Genomic DNA, 12,542 nt, shown 5'->3' on the forward strand with positions numbered 1-12,542 from the left:
ACACCAAAGGTGCAATGAGGGTACTTCTAATTCTACCCCCGCCCGACGCCTCTCTCCCTGGGGCTGAATAGAGACCGACCAACCCATTGGAAACCCAAGATTTCATGCTCGAGTCTAAATGCATATCATTCAGTTAGGATTGGCAAGGCTATTTTCAAAAAAATAAAATGTGACTAGTTGTGTTTGGGGGGTGTGTGTGACGGGTGACCATATGAAATAAAGCCCATGTCAGAAGAAGTAGGAACCGCTTATCTTCTTGGCAAACATGCTACATTCCCGGGTGGATTTCCAGAGTCAATTTTCACGCCCCAGCCCCCTGCCAGGGGAATAATAATAATAATAATAATAATAATAATAATAATAATAATAATAATAATAATACGTGGCTTCCCAAGTAAACCCGGAATTTTGCTATTGAGGCAATGACAGACAGGTTTATAATATTATTTCTCTCTATATTCTCGATCTCCGCGCAGGGCGTTGTGGGTCACAGGCTGTGCCCCTTCCCCCGCCTCCTTCCTCCGCGCGGTGCCTTGTGGGAAAAGCGAAGGGGTTTCGCTGCGTTGTTGTTGTTGTGTTTCTTTTTACCTCAGGCCGAGACCCCCGGCGGCGGCGGCGGCGAGAGCGAAGATGCCGGAGCGGGAGAGTGAGTGTCTCCTGAGAGCGCGGGGGGGCGGGGAGGCCGTGTTTCTCCGTGGGGGGGGGGGGAATATAGTTGCCCGATGAGGTACCGGCCGTGTCTGAGAGAGAGTTTTCGTCTTCTTCTTCGCCCCCTCACGCGCCCACCGGAATCGGCGCGAGTTGCAGCAGGCGCCCCGTAAGGCCCGCTGCGACCCCGGAAGAGCGTGGCCGTGGATCCGGCGCTTCGGAACTCCCTGCCACTTGAGACCAGGCAGGGGCCTTCGCCGTGTCCCCCTTTGGGGCGACTGCCGAAAACACCCTCGCTCAACCTTTCCACGTTCCAATGTGGGGTTGTGAATCTCTCTCGATTTTATCGCCTCACCTTTGTGTAAACAGCTCTGAGGGTTTTGTGTTGTTTTAACAACCAAGGGATGTGTACATTTTGTGAGATACCGGTAGATAAATTAATTTAGTTGCGCCTGTGGCACATTGCCTGGGGTTTAATCTGTGGGGTGGCTGGGAAGGAAGGGGGCGATCCTAACTTGGGTAGGCAGTGGCAGTCCAGAGTAGCTGTGGGGACCAGGCACTGATGTACTACAACTCCCATTTTTCTCTTGCCCTTAGCCACATTTGCTGGGGCTGGTGGAAGTTGTAGTTCAACAACATTTTTTTTGTGTGTGTGTAGGTTCCTCACTCCTGCTCTTAAGAGTCTCCTGCTCTTTGCTAACTTTGTCTCCAATTGCTTCCTTGCAGCAAAGATAGCAGCTGGTCACATTTGCAGCTCACATTTGCAGGGATTCACTATCCCAGCAAATGTGCAGTATCTGACACACTGAAGTTCCATCTTCATTGTTTTTTGTTTGTTTTTCTTTCTCTGGGTGGTTTCATTTCTGAATGAACACCCTGCAATAATCTGTGCAAATGATGTGTTTACATGTTTGGCAGCGCAGCATGTGTATTGCGTTGACTTGGAATAACTTCTTTTTCTTCTTTCTAGGTGAGCCGTTCTCTAATCCTCTGGCCCCAGATGGCCATGAGGTGGATGATTCTCATTCCTTTCACCAGTGAGTAGAACTTTTTGTTATGTTTTGTGTTAGATGGTTCAAGCGTCCTGTTTTTACCATCGCTGCTGTCCAGGTGTCACTAAACTACTCACTGTGGTGAGTGTTCTATTGGCTTCCAGCAAGGGTGATTCAAGGATTGCCCATCCTTCTCTTTTCTACCTTAGAGCTGGGGAGGTGTGGGATTATCCTACCAGTTGTGCTGGGATAGTGAATCCCAAGGCAACCACATGGACAATCCTGAACTTGAAACTGGAGGTGGGATCAGGGCAGGCATAGGCAACCTTCGGCTCTCCAGATGTTTTGGCCTACAACTCCCATGATCCCTAGCTAACAGGACCAGTTGTCAGGGATGATGGGAATTGTAGTCCAAAACATCTGGAGAGCCGAAGGTTGCCTATGCCTGGATCAGGGGATTGTCTATAGCATCATACAGGGATGCAGCATGTAGTTAGGGATAAGGGGTCTTGGCAACCATGAGCCCGGCTATCAAGACTACTGAAAAGTTCTGGATTCATGCCACTACTATTGCAAAGTACCAAAAGAACTGGATAAGTGGAATTCTAGCCAGTGCAGATGAGGGAATCATGTGTAGTTCATTACAGCTACCAAATCATGATGGAACAATATTGTGTGCTGCAGTGCCCTAATGCATTTTGTTTTTGTTCTGTGTCCTCCCACCCACCACTGTCCCACCGCCCATCAGCTAATTTTCCTGCTTCAACCAATGGAGGAGGACAGGATAGCCAATGGATGCCTGTTTTTTGTTTTTGTTTTGCTTGCAGAGGTTTTTGAGTCCATACAAGCATGTTGGCTATTTGGTATCACAAAATGGAATTTGGAAAGTTTTTGTCCTTCAATAAATCTCGTATCATGATGTGTTGAAGGCAGGATAATGTATTGTGGGTTTTTTGGCAGTAAATCACAATTGTTTTTATTCTAGATCTAAACTGACCAATGAAGACTTCCGAAAACTTCTTATGACCCCACGAGCAGCTCCAACATCTGCACCACCTTCCAAATCTCGCCATCATGAGTAAGCATGTAATTTCTGTACTATTTAACAAAACTTTCTCCCTGTCCCCTGCCCACCCCTGGTCAGCTGGTACATATTTATTCAGTACTTAGTTTGGGCATAAGCTTGTGCATTCTGTATAATTTGGGCACAAAATAAAAAGAAACTAAATTCAGAATTAGGTATCAAATGAGGCTAATACATTGATCTTAAAACAATAGTGATCATGCTTGGCAGTAGTAATAATAATACTTTATAGAGCAGCAGTATTGTTTTTAGTGCCCTCTGGGTGTTGCTACATTATAATTCTTATCACCCCAATCATTGGCCATGCTGGTTAGGGCTGATGGGAGTTGGCTGCCAAGAGGGCATCAAGTTGGCTACACCTGCTTTTGAGTGTTCAAAGCATTTCACATGCATTATATCAGTCCTTACAGAATGAAAGATAAGATAGTATTATCCTAAAGTGTTAACGAGATGGGCAGAGACTGAGAGAACGCTACCACATATGACTGGGGCAAAATTTGTTTTGGGGATTTTGCAGCTATGTTTTGCCAGTATGCTACCTGGCTCTCAAAATCTATATGCATATCTTAAAGCATCCTCAAAACTTACTCAGAAGGCTTTCATGGTCACCTTTGGCTTCCTTTGACTGAGCTAATTGTTTTATTAAATGGCATGAAATGACCTATCCCAAGCATGTTCCTAGCACACTCTCAAAGTTGGGCATTCTGTGAGCACATTTTTTTGTCCTGTTTAGGATGCCAAGAGAGTACAATGAAGATGAAGATCCAGCTGCTCGGAGGAGAAAAAAGAAAAGGTAAATTGAGAAATTTTGATCCAAAGCTTTCCTAAGGCCCTGATGTTTCCTTAATGTGGAGGAAAAATCCTAAATAAAAAACCCTGCCAGAAAAAGTCAGGCTGTCTCCTTGCTAAGAGAGGGATACCCAGTGATTAGTTGACCTTAAAAGAAATATTATGCCTTATTTATCCCCATTGAATTACCTTCTGTATAGTGGTGGTAATGAACATCTTCAGAAACACCTGGACACTCTTAGTTTTCTCTGCTTCTGCCATCTTGACTTTTACCCTGGTTGTAGTGCTGAGATTACACTTGTGACTTCAGTCAGTGATTCACTTGGAGCTTGATGAGGTATTGCTTATCCTCTTGATCTTATTAGATCAAGACATGAAGGCAGCCCCGTTTAGGGAAGCTTTTAATGTTTAATAGATTTTAATGCTCTGTTGGAAGCCGCCCAGAGTGGCTGGGGAAACCCGGTCAGATGGGCGGGATATTATTATTATTATTATTATTATTATTATTATTATTATTATTATTATTATTATATTTCTGTGGCCTTTGAAATCTTTGATCATGAAGTATTGGTGACATGTCTACAAAGCCTGTAGCCACGTGTAGCTCATCACTTCAGGGAGGCAGGATCCAGAGAAGGGCATTTAACTGAAGATGCCAGAGACAAGCCTTCACAATTCTAGCTATTATCTCTGAAGCTGTTAAAGAGAACTGGGAATTCTCTTATAATACCATGATTTGAATATTTCAGTGATAATCTGTTTGTTTTTCTCACGCCAGCTACTATGCAAAGCTACGCCAACAAGAGATTGAGCGAGAGAGGGAGCTGGCTGAGAAATACAGGGACCGTGCAAAGGAGAGAAGAGATGGTGTCAACAAGGACTACGAGGAAACAGAGCTGATCAGCACAACTGCTAACTACAGGGCAGTGGGACCCACTGCAGAAGCGTGAGTGCAGTCACAGTTTTTGCCTTTCTGCTTTGCAATACAATGTGGCTGTGATGTCATGGAGTTTCTTTTTATTGCATTAGGGACAAATCAGCTGCAGAAAAGAGGCGGCAGTTGATTCAGGAGTCCAAATTCTTGGGTGGTGACATGGAGCACACTCACTTGGTGAAGGGTCTGGATTTTGCTTTGCTACAGAAGGTGAGCCAGATGATACAATAGTAAATAAGCAATTCTCATGTTGGAGAACCTTCCCCATGTGTTCAGTGAGATCTCCAGTAATGCATGTTGTTGATAACTAAATTGCTATTCCCTTTGCCACCATTCCATATTTGATATGTAATGTCCGTCCCTTTAAGGATTTTTTTACTTCTGTTTGATCAAGAACACTGATAATCTATGCAGTATTAAACTTGTCTGGAATTTTGTGTGTTTTATTGGTTGCTAGAGATTTTGTTGTTAAGAGATTGTTGTTGGTTGTTAAGTTATGCAGTTGGCCTATAACTGCACAAGATAAACTACTTCATATATGTGGTCACCTGGTACTTCCTCTGTCTGAATGGCCACTGACTGTATTTTTCAGATGCGAATAATGCAACAGGTGGGGAAATTTGACTTTATTCAGCCTCCACCTTGTTCTGGTAATTTATCTCTTCCTGAAGAGATTAAGGCTGTTATAAATAAATAAACACTACTGTTGCTTTGCTTTTCAGTTACAACCTTGTTTATAAATTATTTATAGCTTAGAGTAGCATTTTGTAAAGTCTTCGTTGAGTTTTCCGACATACATTGTATACAGAGCACACATGGCGTGATAAAAATCACACCCACCCAAAATTAGTAACAAAACCAGGAGTAACGTAACACTGACACAGTCTCATACAAATAACTTCAGGTTCATATATTCTGTGTAGATCACCAATTGATACTGTCACACGGGTAACTCCAGAGCAACGTACATTCCTTTGCCAACGTGTAAGAGAAAGCTTACCCAATTTGTTGGGTTTTGGGACTCCGCTAGCATTTTGAAGGAAATTTCTCTCTGGTCAGGTGCGTGCTGAGATTTCCAGCAAAGAAAAGGAAGAAGAGGAACTGATGGAGAAGCCACAAAAAGAAACCAAGTAAGTGGTAACAAGACAAACTCTGGCTTGTGACTTTCTAGCTCGGGTTATAGGCAAACTCCGGCCCTCCAGATGTTTGGGACTACAATTCCCTTCATCCCTGACCTGTAAGCTAGGGATGATGGGAATTGTAGTCCCAAACATCTGGAGGGCTGGAGTTTGCCTATGGCTGTTCTAGCTTAACAGAGAACGTCTTATATCTATTCATTTTGTTTCTCTTTTAGAAAAGATGAAGATCCAGAAAACAAAATTGAATTCAAGACTCGTTTGGGTAGGCATATTCATATATGTTCTATGAACTTTGGTTGCAATGTTGTGACTATCATGGTGCCATGAGCAAGTAGCTCAAATATTCTAGTGTCACCAAATCCCCATCCTTCCTAGGTCGAAACATCTATCGAATGCTATTCAAGAGCAAGGCATATGAGCGAAATGAGCTCTTCCTGCCAGGGAGGATGGCATATGTGGTGGATCTTGATGATGAATATGCAGACACAGATATTCCTACCACCTTGATCCGAAGCAAGGCTGATTGCCCTACCATGGAGGTAAAAGTTATGAATGCTTTCTCTGAATTAGCAGGTGCTTTTCTTACTGTGCGTATGATGAGGCACACATTATCTATTGAGGTCTGATACCTTTGACTTTGCTTCTAGGCCCAAACAACACTGACTACAAATGACATCGTTATCAGTAAATTGACCCAGATTCTTTCCTACTTGAGGCAAGGCACTCGTAACAAAAAGTTGAAGAAGAAAGACAAAGGTGGGCCTTGTATTTTGGGATCTGACGGGATGTACGGATCTGACGGGATCTTTTCCCATAAGCACAAGGGGCATTGAAGGGAAAAGTGTCGTTAAAATGTGGACAAATTAAACAAATGGCAGGGAGACACCAGAATTTTTCTTATCAGAATTCTGATGCTAGTGTTGTTGTTTTTTACCCTGCAGGGGTGAGTTCCTAGTTGAGGAAACCACTTAAAATGGGAGAAATTAGTGTGAACTGTACTTTATCTGCATCTTCTTGCCTCTTTGGCAGGTGAAGAGGCACAAGCTGAGTGACCTCAACCGTCAAGCGTGTAGTTTCACATGCCACAATGCACAGATGTCACATATATCTGCAATATAGTGTTTTCATTATCCCCTCCTAAGACAACAAAGCTGAAACAGATAACATGAACACAGAAGTAGGCTCATTCCGATTTCTCTGTTTGTAGGAAAACTAGATGAAAAGAAACCTCCAGAAGCAGATATGAGGTAAGTAAGCTACCTTCTTTGCTGGGTGGATTATCCTCCAGGTTTTTAGCAAGACTCCTTTTAATTGCATTTGGCATCCTTGACGAGAAGCTCTTACTTGGTTGAAATGAGAGGTCTTGAAGGCTCCTCCAGCAGACCTTAGGAGGGAATAAGTAAGTGGGCTAATTTTGGCTTCTCACTCTCCCAGAGCGCAGGAAACAGTAATATTTTAGCAAGAAGAGGCCACCTTGGGATCCATCAAATTGGTAGCAGGATTGATTGATGGAGTAATTTGTTCAAGGAGCCTGTAAGAAATGTCCTACTGTCTTTGAGGCTGGTGTATATTTACGTTTCATGCCTTTTTCATTTGTATCTTTTTGGCAAATAGTATTTTTGATGACATTGGTGATTATGTGCCGTCTGCGGCAAAAGTGCCACGAGAGAAGGAGCGAGAGAGGTACAGGGAACGGGACCGAGAGCGGGAAAGAGAGAGAGAGAGAGACAGGGAACATGAGCGAGATCGTGAGCGCGACCGAGAGAGAGAGCGTGAACGTGAGGAGGAGAAGAAGAGGCACAGCTACTTTGAGAAACCCAAAGCTGATGATGAGGTGAGCAGAGAGTACTTTGGCCATGAAAGCTTTCTATACCGCCCTTCCCCCAAGGGTCACAGGGCTGGTTACAATATAAAAACACAAAAATACAAAACATAGTAACAGACAAAAAATAACCGCCCACATTTAAAAGGCCATAGATGGTTTAATCAGCTGGAATAAGAAGAATGTTTTTGCCTGGCACCCAACCACTACTGGAACTTGCAGTGATAAAATGAGTATAAAATCCTCCTAGAGGTAGGGATAATTTGATACTGGTGATTTGTTTTAAATAAATTGAGACTATATGTGTTCAAGTGGTGCAGATTTTCCAATCTGGGCTCAGGATGAATATTTTGGCAAGGGGGAGAAGGCAGTGGAGTATACTGTGTATGGAGAAGAATTAGCACTTAACTGGCCTGCATCACTTCACCCTGCTCCCATCAAATGACTGGTGTTCATCTTGCTTTTTAGTTGCCATGTTAGAGTAACGTGCTCTTTCTTTCCTCCTTAGCCTATTGATATCGACAAAGGTATGCTTCTTTCTTTCTTTCTTTCTTTCTTTTTTAAAAAAATTAATTGGTTTTTCACAATTTTATACATTTTAACTTTTAACCATTTCAAACATTAAAATAAAAGGTGAACCAAAGGTATGCTTCTTTCTTAACCTTCTTATGAAACTGTTTCCAGGACCTGGCTCAGCCAAAGAGCTGATTAAATCAATCAATGAGAAGTTTGCTGGTGCAGGTGGCTGGGAAGGGCCAGAATCATATCCTTTTTATATGCATATACAAATGTGTGCTGGCACTGGGTGCAAATGGCTACAGTTGGCTGTTTGATGTACCTTTACTAGCCTCCTTTATAGAAAACTGTCTCTCGCTTTAGGCTCAGACCTTCATTTGAAGCTGATACTTCCCTCTTGTGTAGTTGGGAAAGCTCCAGAAGACACTGGTCCTTTAGGCAGAAGCATTTAGTTTTAAGTATTCAGAAAAGGAGATCCTTTTCCCCACCTTTCCTTTTTGAGATCCGTGTATGCTTCAAGTGACCAAGAAGCTGCTGGCTACTGGCTTCTGAGAGCAAGATGGGATGGGAAGATTTCCTTGCCTTGAACTAACATGGTAGAGTGTTTTAATTACCACTGTGAGACAAACAAGTGTAGGGAAAAGGTATTTCCAAATACCTGTAACTTGCCTCATGTGCTGCTGGTATCCGTAAAGAAGTAGCTGCTATTGATAGAGAATTGGAGCAATAAGTGGGGAGGGTCCATCTCTTACCATCAAATTTTGGGGCCATTAACTCCTTGAATTGCTAAGGAGAAACGAGGGACTTGGTTGACTCTTAAGGACTGCTTCTTTTCTATTCTCCTGCCATCCCATATAGATCTAAACTTCCCAATTACTTTGGGTGACAACGCTTTCCTATGTCAGATGCTTTCTGACCCTAGATATGCCTGTATTATATTTTCCCTTAACTCTGGGCACATTAAAAAAGCCTGAAGACAAAAAGCAATTGGGCGACTTCTTTGGGATGTCAAACAGCTATGCTGAATGCTACCCTGCAACGTAAGTATTCCTCGAAATGGGATGTGGGCTCTGGGGAACCACACGAAGCCAAGCAAGATATTTACTTGCCTTATCCTAATATTTAGCGGACAATATTAAGGGCAGCTGTTTGCAATATTTGTGATTAAGTACTCCTCTTCACTGGCAAGCAAATTATATTAATCTGGAGTCTTTGCAAATTGGTGAAACTTGGAATTATCCAGACTTGGGGCTGCAAGTATAAATAAGAGCATCCAATTGTATCCCTTTTCTTTTTAGCATGGATGACATGGCTGTGGATAGTGATGAAGAAGTAGACTACAGCAAAATGGATCAGGTAAACTGTCAATTTGTTAGATAAGCATTTCTACTTCGGGGTGGGGCTGATATTTGGGGGGAATATTATTAGTTGCGATGTCCCCTAGAGTGTAGATTTTGAACTGCCTAAGATTTCACATGACTCTCATTTCCCATTGGACTGTGTGGTGGCAACTCCTCACACTCTGGCCTGGCTTGTGGCAGAACGAAGTGTGTAGATTTGATTCTACTGCTTCAGGCTGCATGTGTGGGACTAATCCCCCCCTACCCCAGGTGCTCCTCAATATAACAACCAACCTCCTTGCAAGTAGAAAACTATTATAGCAAGGGTCAGAGTGGTCTTAAACGTTCCTCCTTGGCATGATAGTTGTGGGGAGTCCAATGGATTTTGGGGTTGCTCTTTCTTATGGAGCCTGCAGAAATATGGTTCTCCTACATGGATATATTAAGTTTATATTTTTTTCCTCTCTCCTCAAGGGAAATAAAAAGGGACCCCTTGGTCGCTGGGACTTTGACACACAAGAAGAATATAGCGAGTACATGAATAACAAAGAGGCTCTGCCCAAGTAAGTTTGCCGCTTATCCTGAGGGTAAGAGTGGGAGAAGCAGAAGCAATGGGTTATGGTGGGTCCAGCATTTTAACCTTTTGGGAGGACCCTACAAGTCAGCTGCTTCCTGTAGCATTGGTGGGAATGTATATTTAGACCACGGGAAGGCTTGTTTTGAACCTAGCCTTCCTGCTGAAGGAATTTCACCTCCATTTTAAGAGTTTTTGCTGTTTTATCCTAGAGCGGCTTTCCAGTATGGAATTAAGATGTCTGAAGGCCGTAAGACACGTCGTTTCAAGGAGACCAATGACAAAGCGGAGTTGGATCGGCAGTGGAAAAAGATCAGTGCGGTGAGCATTTTGAGCAGAACGGCTCTTTAGTTATATTCCCTTTTCCCATCTGAATGTGCAGTTTTTTCCAGAACTTTATTCAGAGTACCACAGACATTTTCCAGAGTTTAAGATTAAGAGGAGAATGGATCTTTGGCCAGCTTACTCAGTCACATGCATATATTTTCTCCGTCTTTGTGTATTGGTCTTCAGTATTCCCAAAGTAGTTCTACGGTCCTGTTTATTCTATTGCTGAGAAACCCAGCAAGGAAAACAATTCCTCCTCCTAAAAACTTGTAGACTGTTCCTCTGCTTTCCCTTGTGTAACACATCAAATGCTGATCTAGCCTGCTAGAAATCAGTAGTTTTCTGTTATGTGTTGTTGCATGCTCCTTTGCTAAACCTCAGTACCTTCCTAACATAGGAAGCTTTAAAAGTTGTGGGTTTAGTTTAAAAGTTGTGAAGTGGTTTAGTTTGCACAGTGGAAGTGCCCTCTGACAGTGCTGCTCCCAAACCTGCTCCGGAACAGATCTGAGAGGCATGTGGGGGGAGGGGAACTTTTGTTGTGCAAGTGGAAGTCCTTGCACAAACTTAATTATGTCATTGGATACAACCCTGTATACATAATACAGTAATTGTAATGCAGTGATTATAACTTCTCTGCAGATCATCGAGAAAAGGAAGAAGTTGGAGGCTGATGGGTTAGTAGAAATGCTTTTACTTGAGAATCTGCTGCTGTACGAGTGCTACTCCTGGAGTCCACTCCCTGCGGTGCACTCGCCCTTATGGGTCTTCAACAGAGTGCTGTGACTTAGTTGTGGTGGTCTTGTGATCGAGGGGGTGAGGGTTCAGCATGTATGGACTGAGGAATATTCTCCTTGAAGGTTTTTGCTCTGACCCATGCATTTTTTTTCACATTCCTAAACAGTGAGGCCAAATTACACCTTTCACAAGCCCAATTGTCCAGACCCCCAACTATGATTCATTAACTATGGGGTGCACATAAAACTGAAATAGGGCCTTACCTTTATTCTGTCACCTCTTAATTGAATATTCAGAATGGTTTGTGGGTGTGCAGCTGTAGAGTTTTGCCCATGCAATTTATCTGCTATTTCATCCACCCCTTTATGGTTTTATTGCTGGCAATATGTGGGTGCCGATAAATCAGAATGCCACTGAAATTACCTGCCCATTTAGTCTTCACCATAGAAGCCTTGTCTCTGAAGTACTTGTTAGCTGAAGGAAAAGGTTTTATGATCTGGGACTTGCCCAGAAGGATTCTTTTGTATGTTTTAGTAACTTTGCATGTTACCATCCCTGAGGTTATACAAAGCCATGTTTTGTTCCCATGGCTTGGAAAGGTGATATGTATTACTGCACACAGTGCAGATTCTTTGCATTAGTGAGCATGTCTGCTTCTGTGGTGGAGTGCAACTCTGAAGATTCAAGTTCAGGCCTGGGAGAGTTGAATTAGTGCTGAAGTCCCACTGGTTGTAAATTTTACTTCCTGCGAGCTGTTGTGTTGGACTCTTCTGTATCATGTGTCTCATAAATGTCTGTATTTTCAGGGTTGAGGTGAAGAGACCAAAATATTGAAGTTATCGTGAACTCCTGGCCCCTTCAGCTGTACCGGAGATGGGGCTTTGATGGAAGTGTTTAGATCCTTCTTCCTGCCCTGGAGCAGCTCTCAGAATCATGTCTTGGGCATATAAGCACAAAGGGCAACTGCTGAGGAACCTTCTTGCCACACCTCCTTGTCCTGTATTGGCAGCACTGGTGCCTGTTCACTGGGAGCCTGTACTTTAGGTTTTTGTGGCTTGTAATCCTTTTAGATGCAATAAAATCTCTTATTGATGTCTGTATTACAAACCTTTTGATCTTTTTCTTTTCTTGTAAACAGTAATGCAGTTAGACTTTCCTTGAATAGTATGATGGGGGGTATTTGCTTTTGGAAAGTAGTAATTTCTTCATTCTATTAAAAGCATTACAGCAAGTCTTTCTTGAGTTGATCGTTAGAATATGATGTCAATCAATAATGTTCTGCAGTGTCTTTACGTTTTTCTCCTCACTCCCAGCTCATTAATGTCTCTAGGGGAGAGTTTATAAGAATGCTGTTGTTTATCAAGTTTGGAAGCTCAACTGCTTTATAATAAACAAAAAGTTAAATACTGAACAGATTGCAGAGAAGAAAAGGAAACATTTGGATACAGTTTAATTTAAAATAATAATTTCCCAAAAATAATGTGACAGGGAGGTTAAACAGCAGGTTAACAGCAATCTCATATACTAAACCAGCATGTCTTGATCAGATACAACAGTGATTGTGTGTACTTCAGTTACTTGTATAAATGTTACATAAATCAGCTCTATTTGAATAATAATAATTGCATAACTTAAAACCATC

General features: G+C 42.5%; 1 protein-coding gene across 2 annotated transcripts; it reads left to right on the top strand.

Moving 5' to 3' along the window:
• The first annotated feature begins 538 nt into the window (after window positions 1-538).
• On the top strand, window positions 539-12,007 carry IK (IK cytokine). Of its 2 annotated transcripts, none has more exons than XM_033154211.1 (20): window positions 539-646; window positions 1,619-1,685; window positions 2,626-2,718; window positions 3,458-3,517; window positions 4,292-4,459; window positions 4,543-4,657; window positions 5,507-5,577; window positions 5,802-5,848; window positions 5,962-6,125; window positions 6,234-6,342; window positions 6,794-6,833; window positions 7,201-7,420; window positions 7,917-7,935; window positions 8,093-8,171; window positions 8,884-8,964; window positions 9,223-9,280; window positions 9,739-9,827; window positions 10,051-10,159; window positions 10,805-10,839; window positions 11,707-12,007. In XM_033154211.1, exons 1-20 carry the CDS (start codon window positions 631-633, stop codon window positions 11,732-11,734), a joined length of 1,668 nt encoding a protein of 555 aa, XP_033010102.1. In that variant the 5' UTR covers window positions 539-630; the 3' UTR covers window positions 11,735-12,007. The 2 variants fall into 2 exon arrangements, with proteins under 2 accessions (XP_033010102.1, XP_033010101.1); XM_033154210.1 differs by lacking the exon at window positions 11,707-12,007 and adding an exon at window positions 10,923-10,985 and having other exon boundaries at window positions 10,805-10,876.
• The last annotated feature ends 535 nt before the right edge of the window (window positions 12,008-12,542 follow it).

This window comes from Lacerta agilis, chromosome 7 (assembly GCF_009819535.1).
Source record: "Lacerta agilis isolate rLacAgi1 chromosome 7, rLacAgi1.pri, whole genome shotgun sequence".
NCBI classification, from domain to species: domain Eukaryota; kingdom Metazoa; phylum Chordata; class Lepidosauria; order Squamata; family Lacertidae; genus Lacerta; species Lacerta agilis.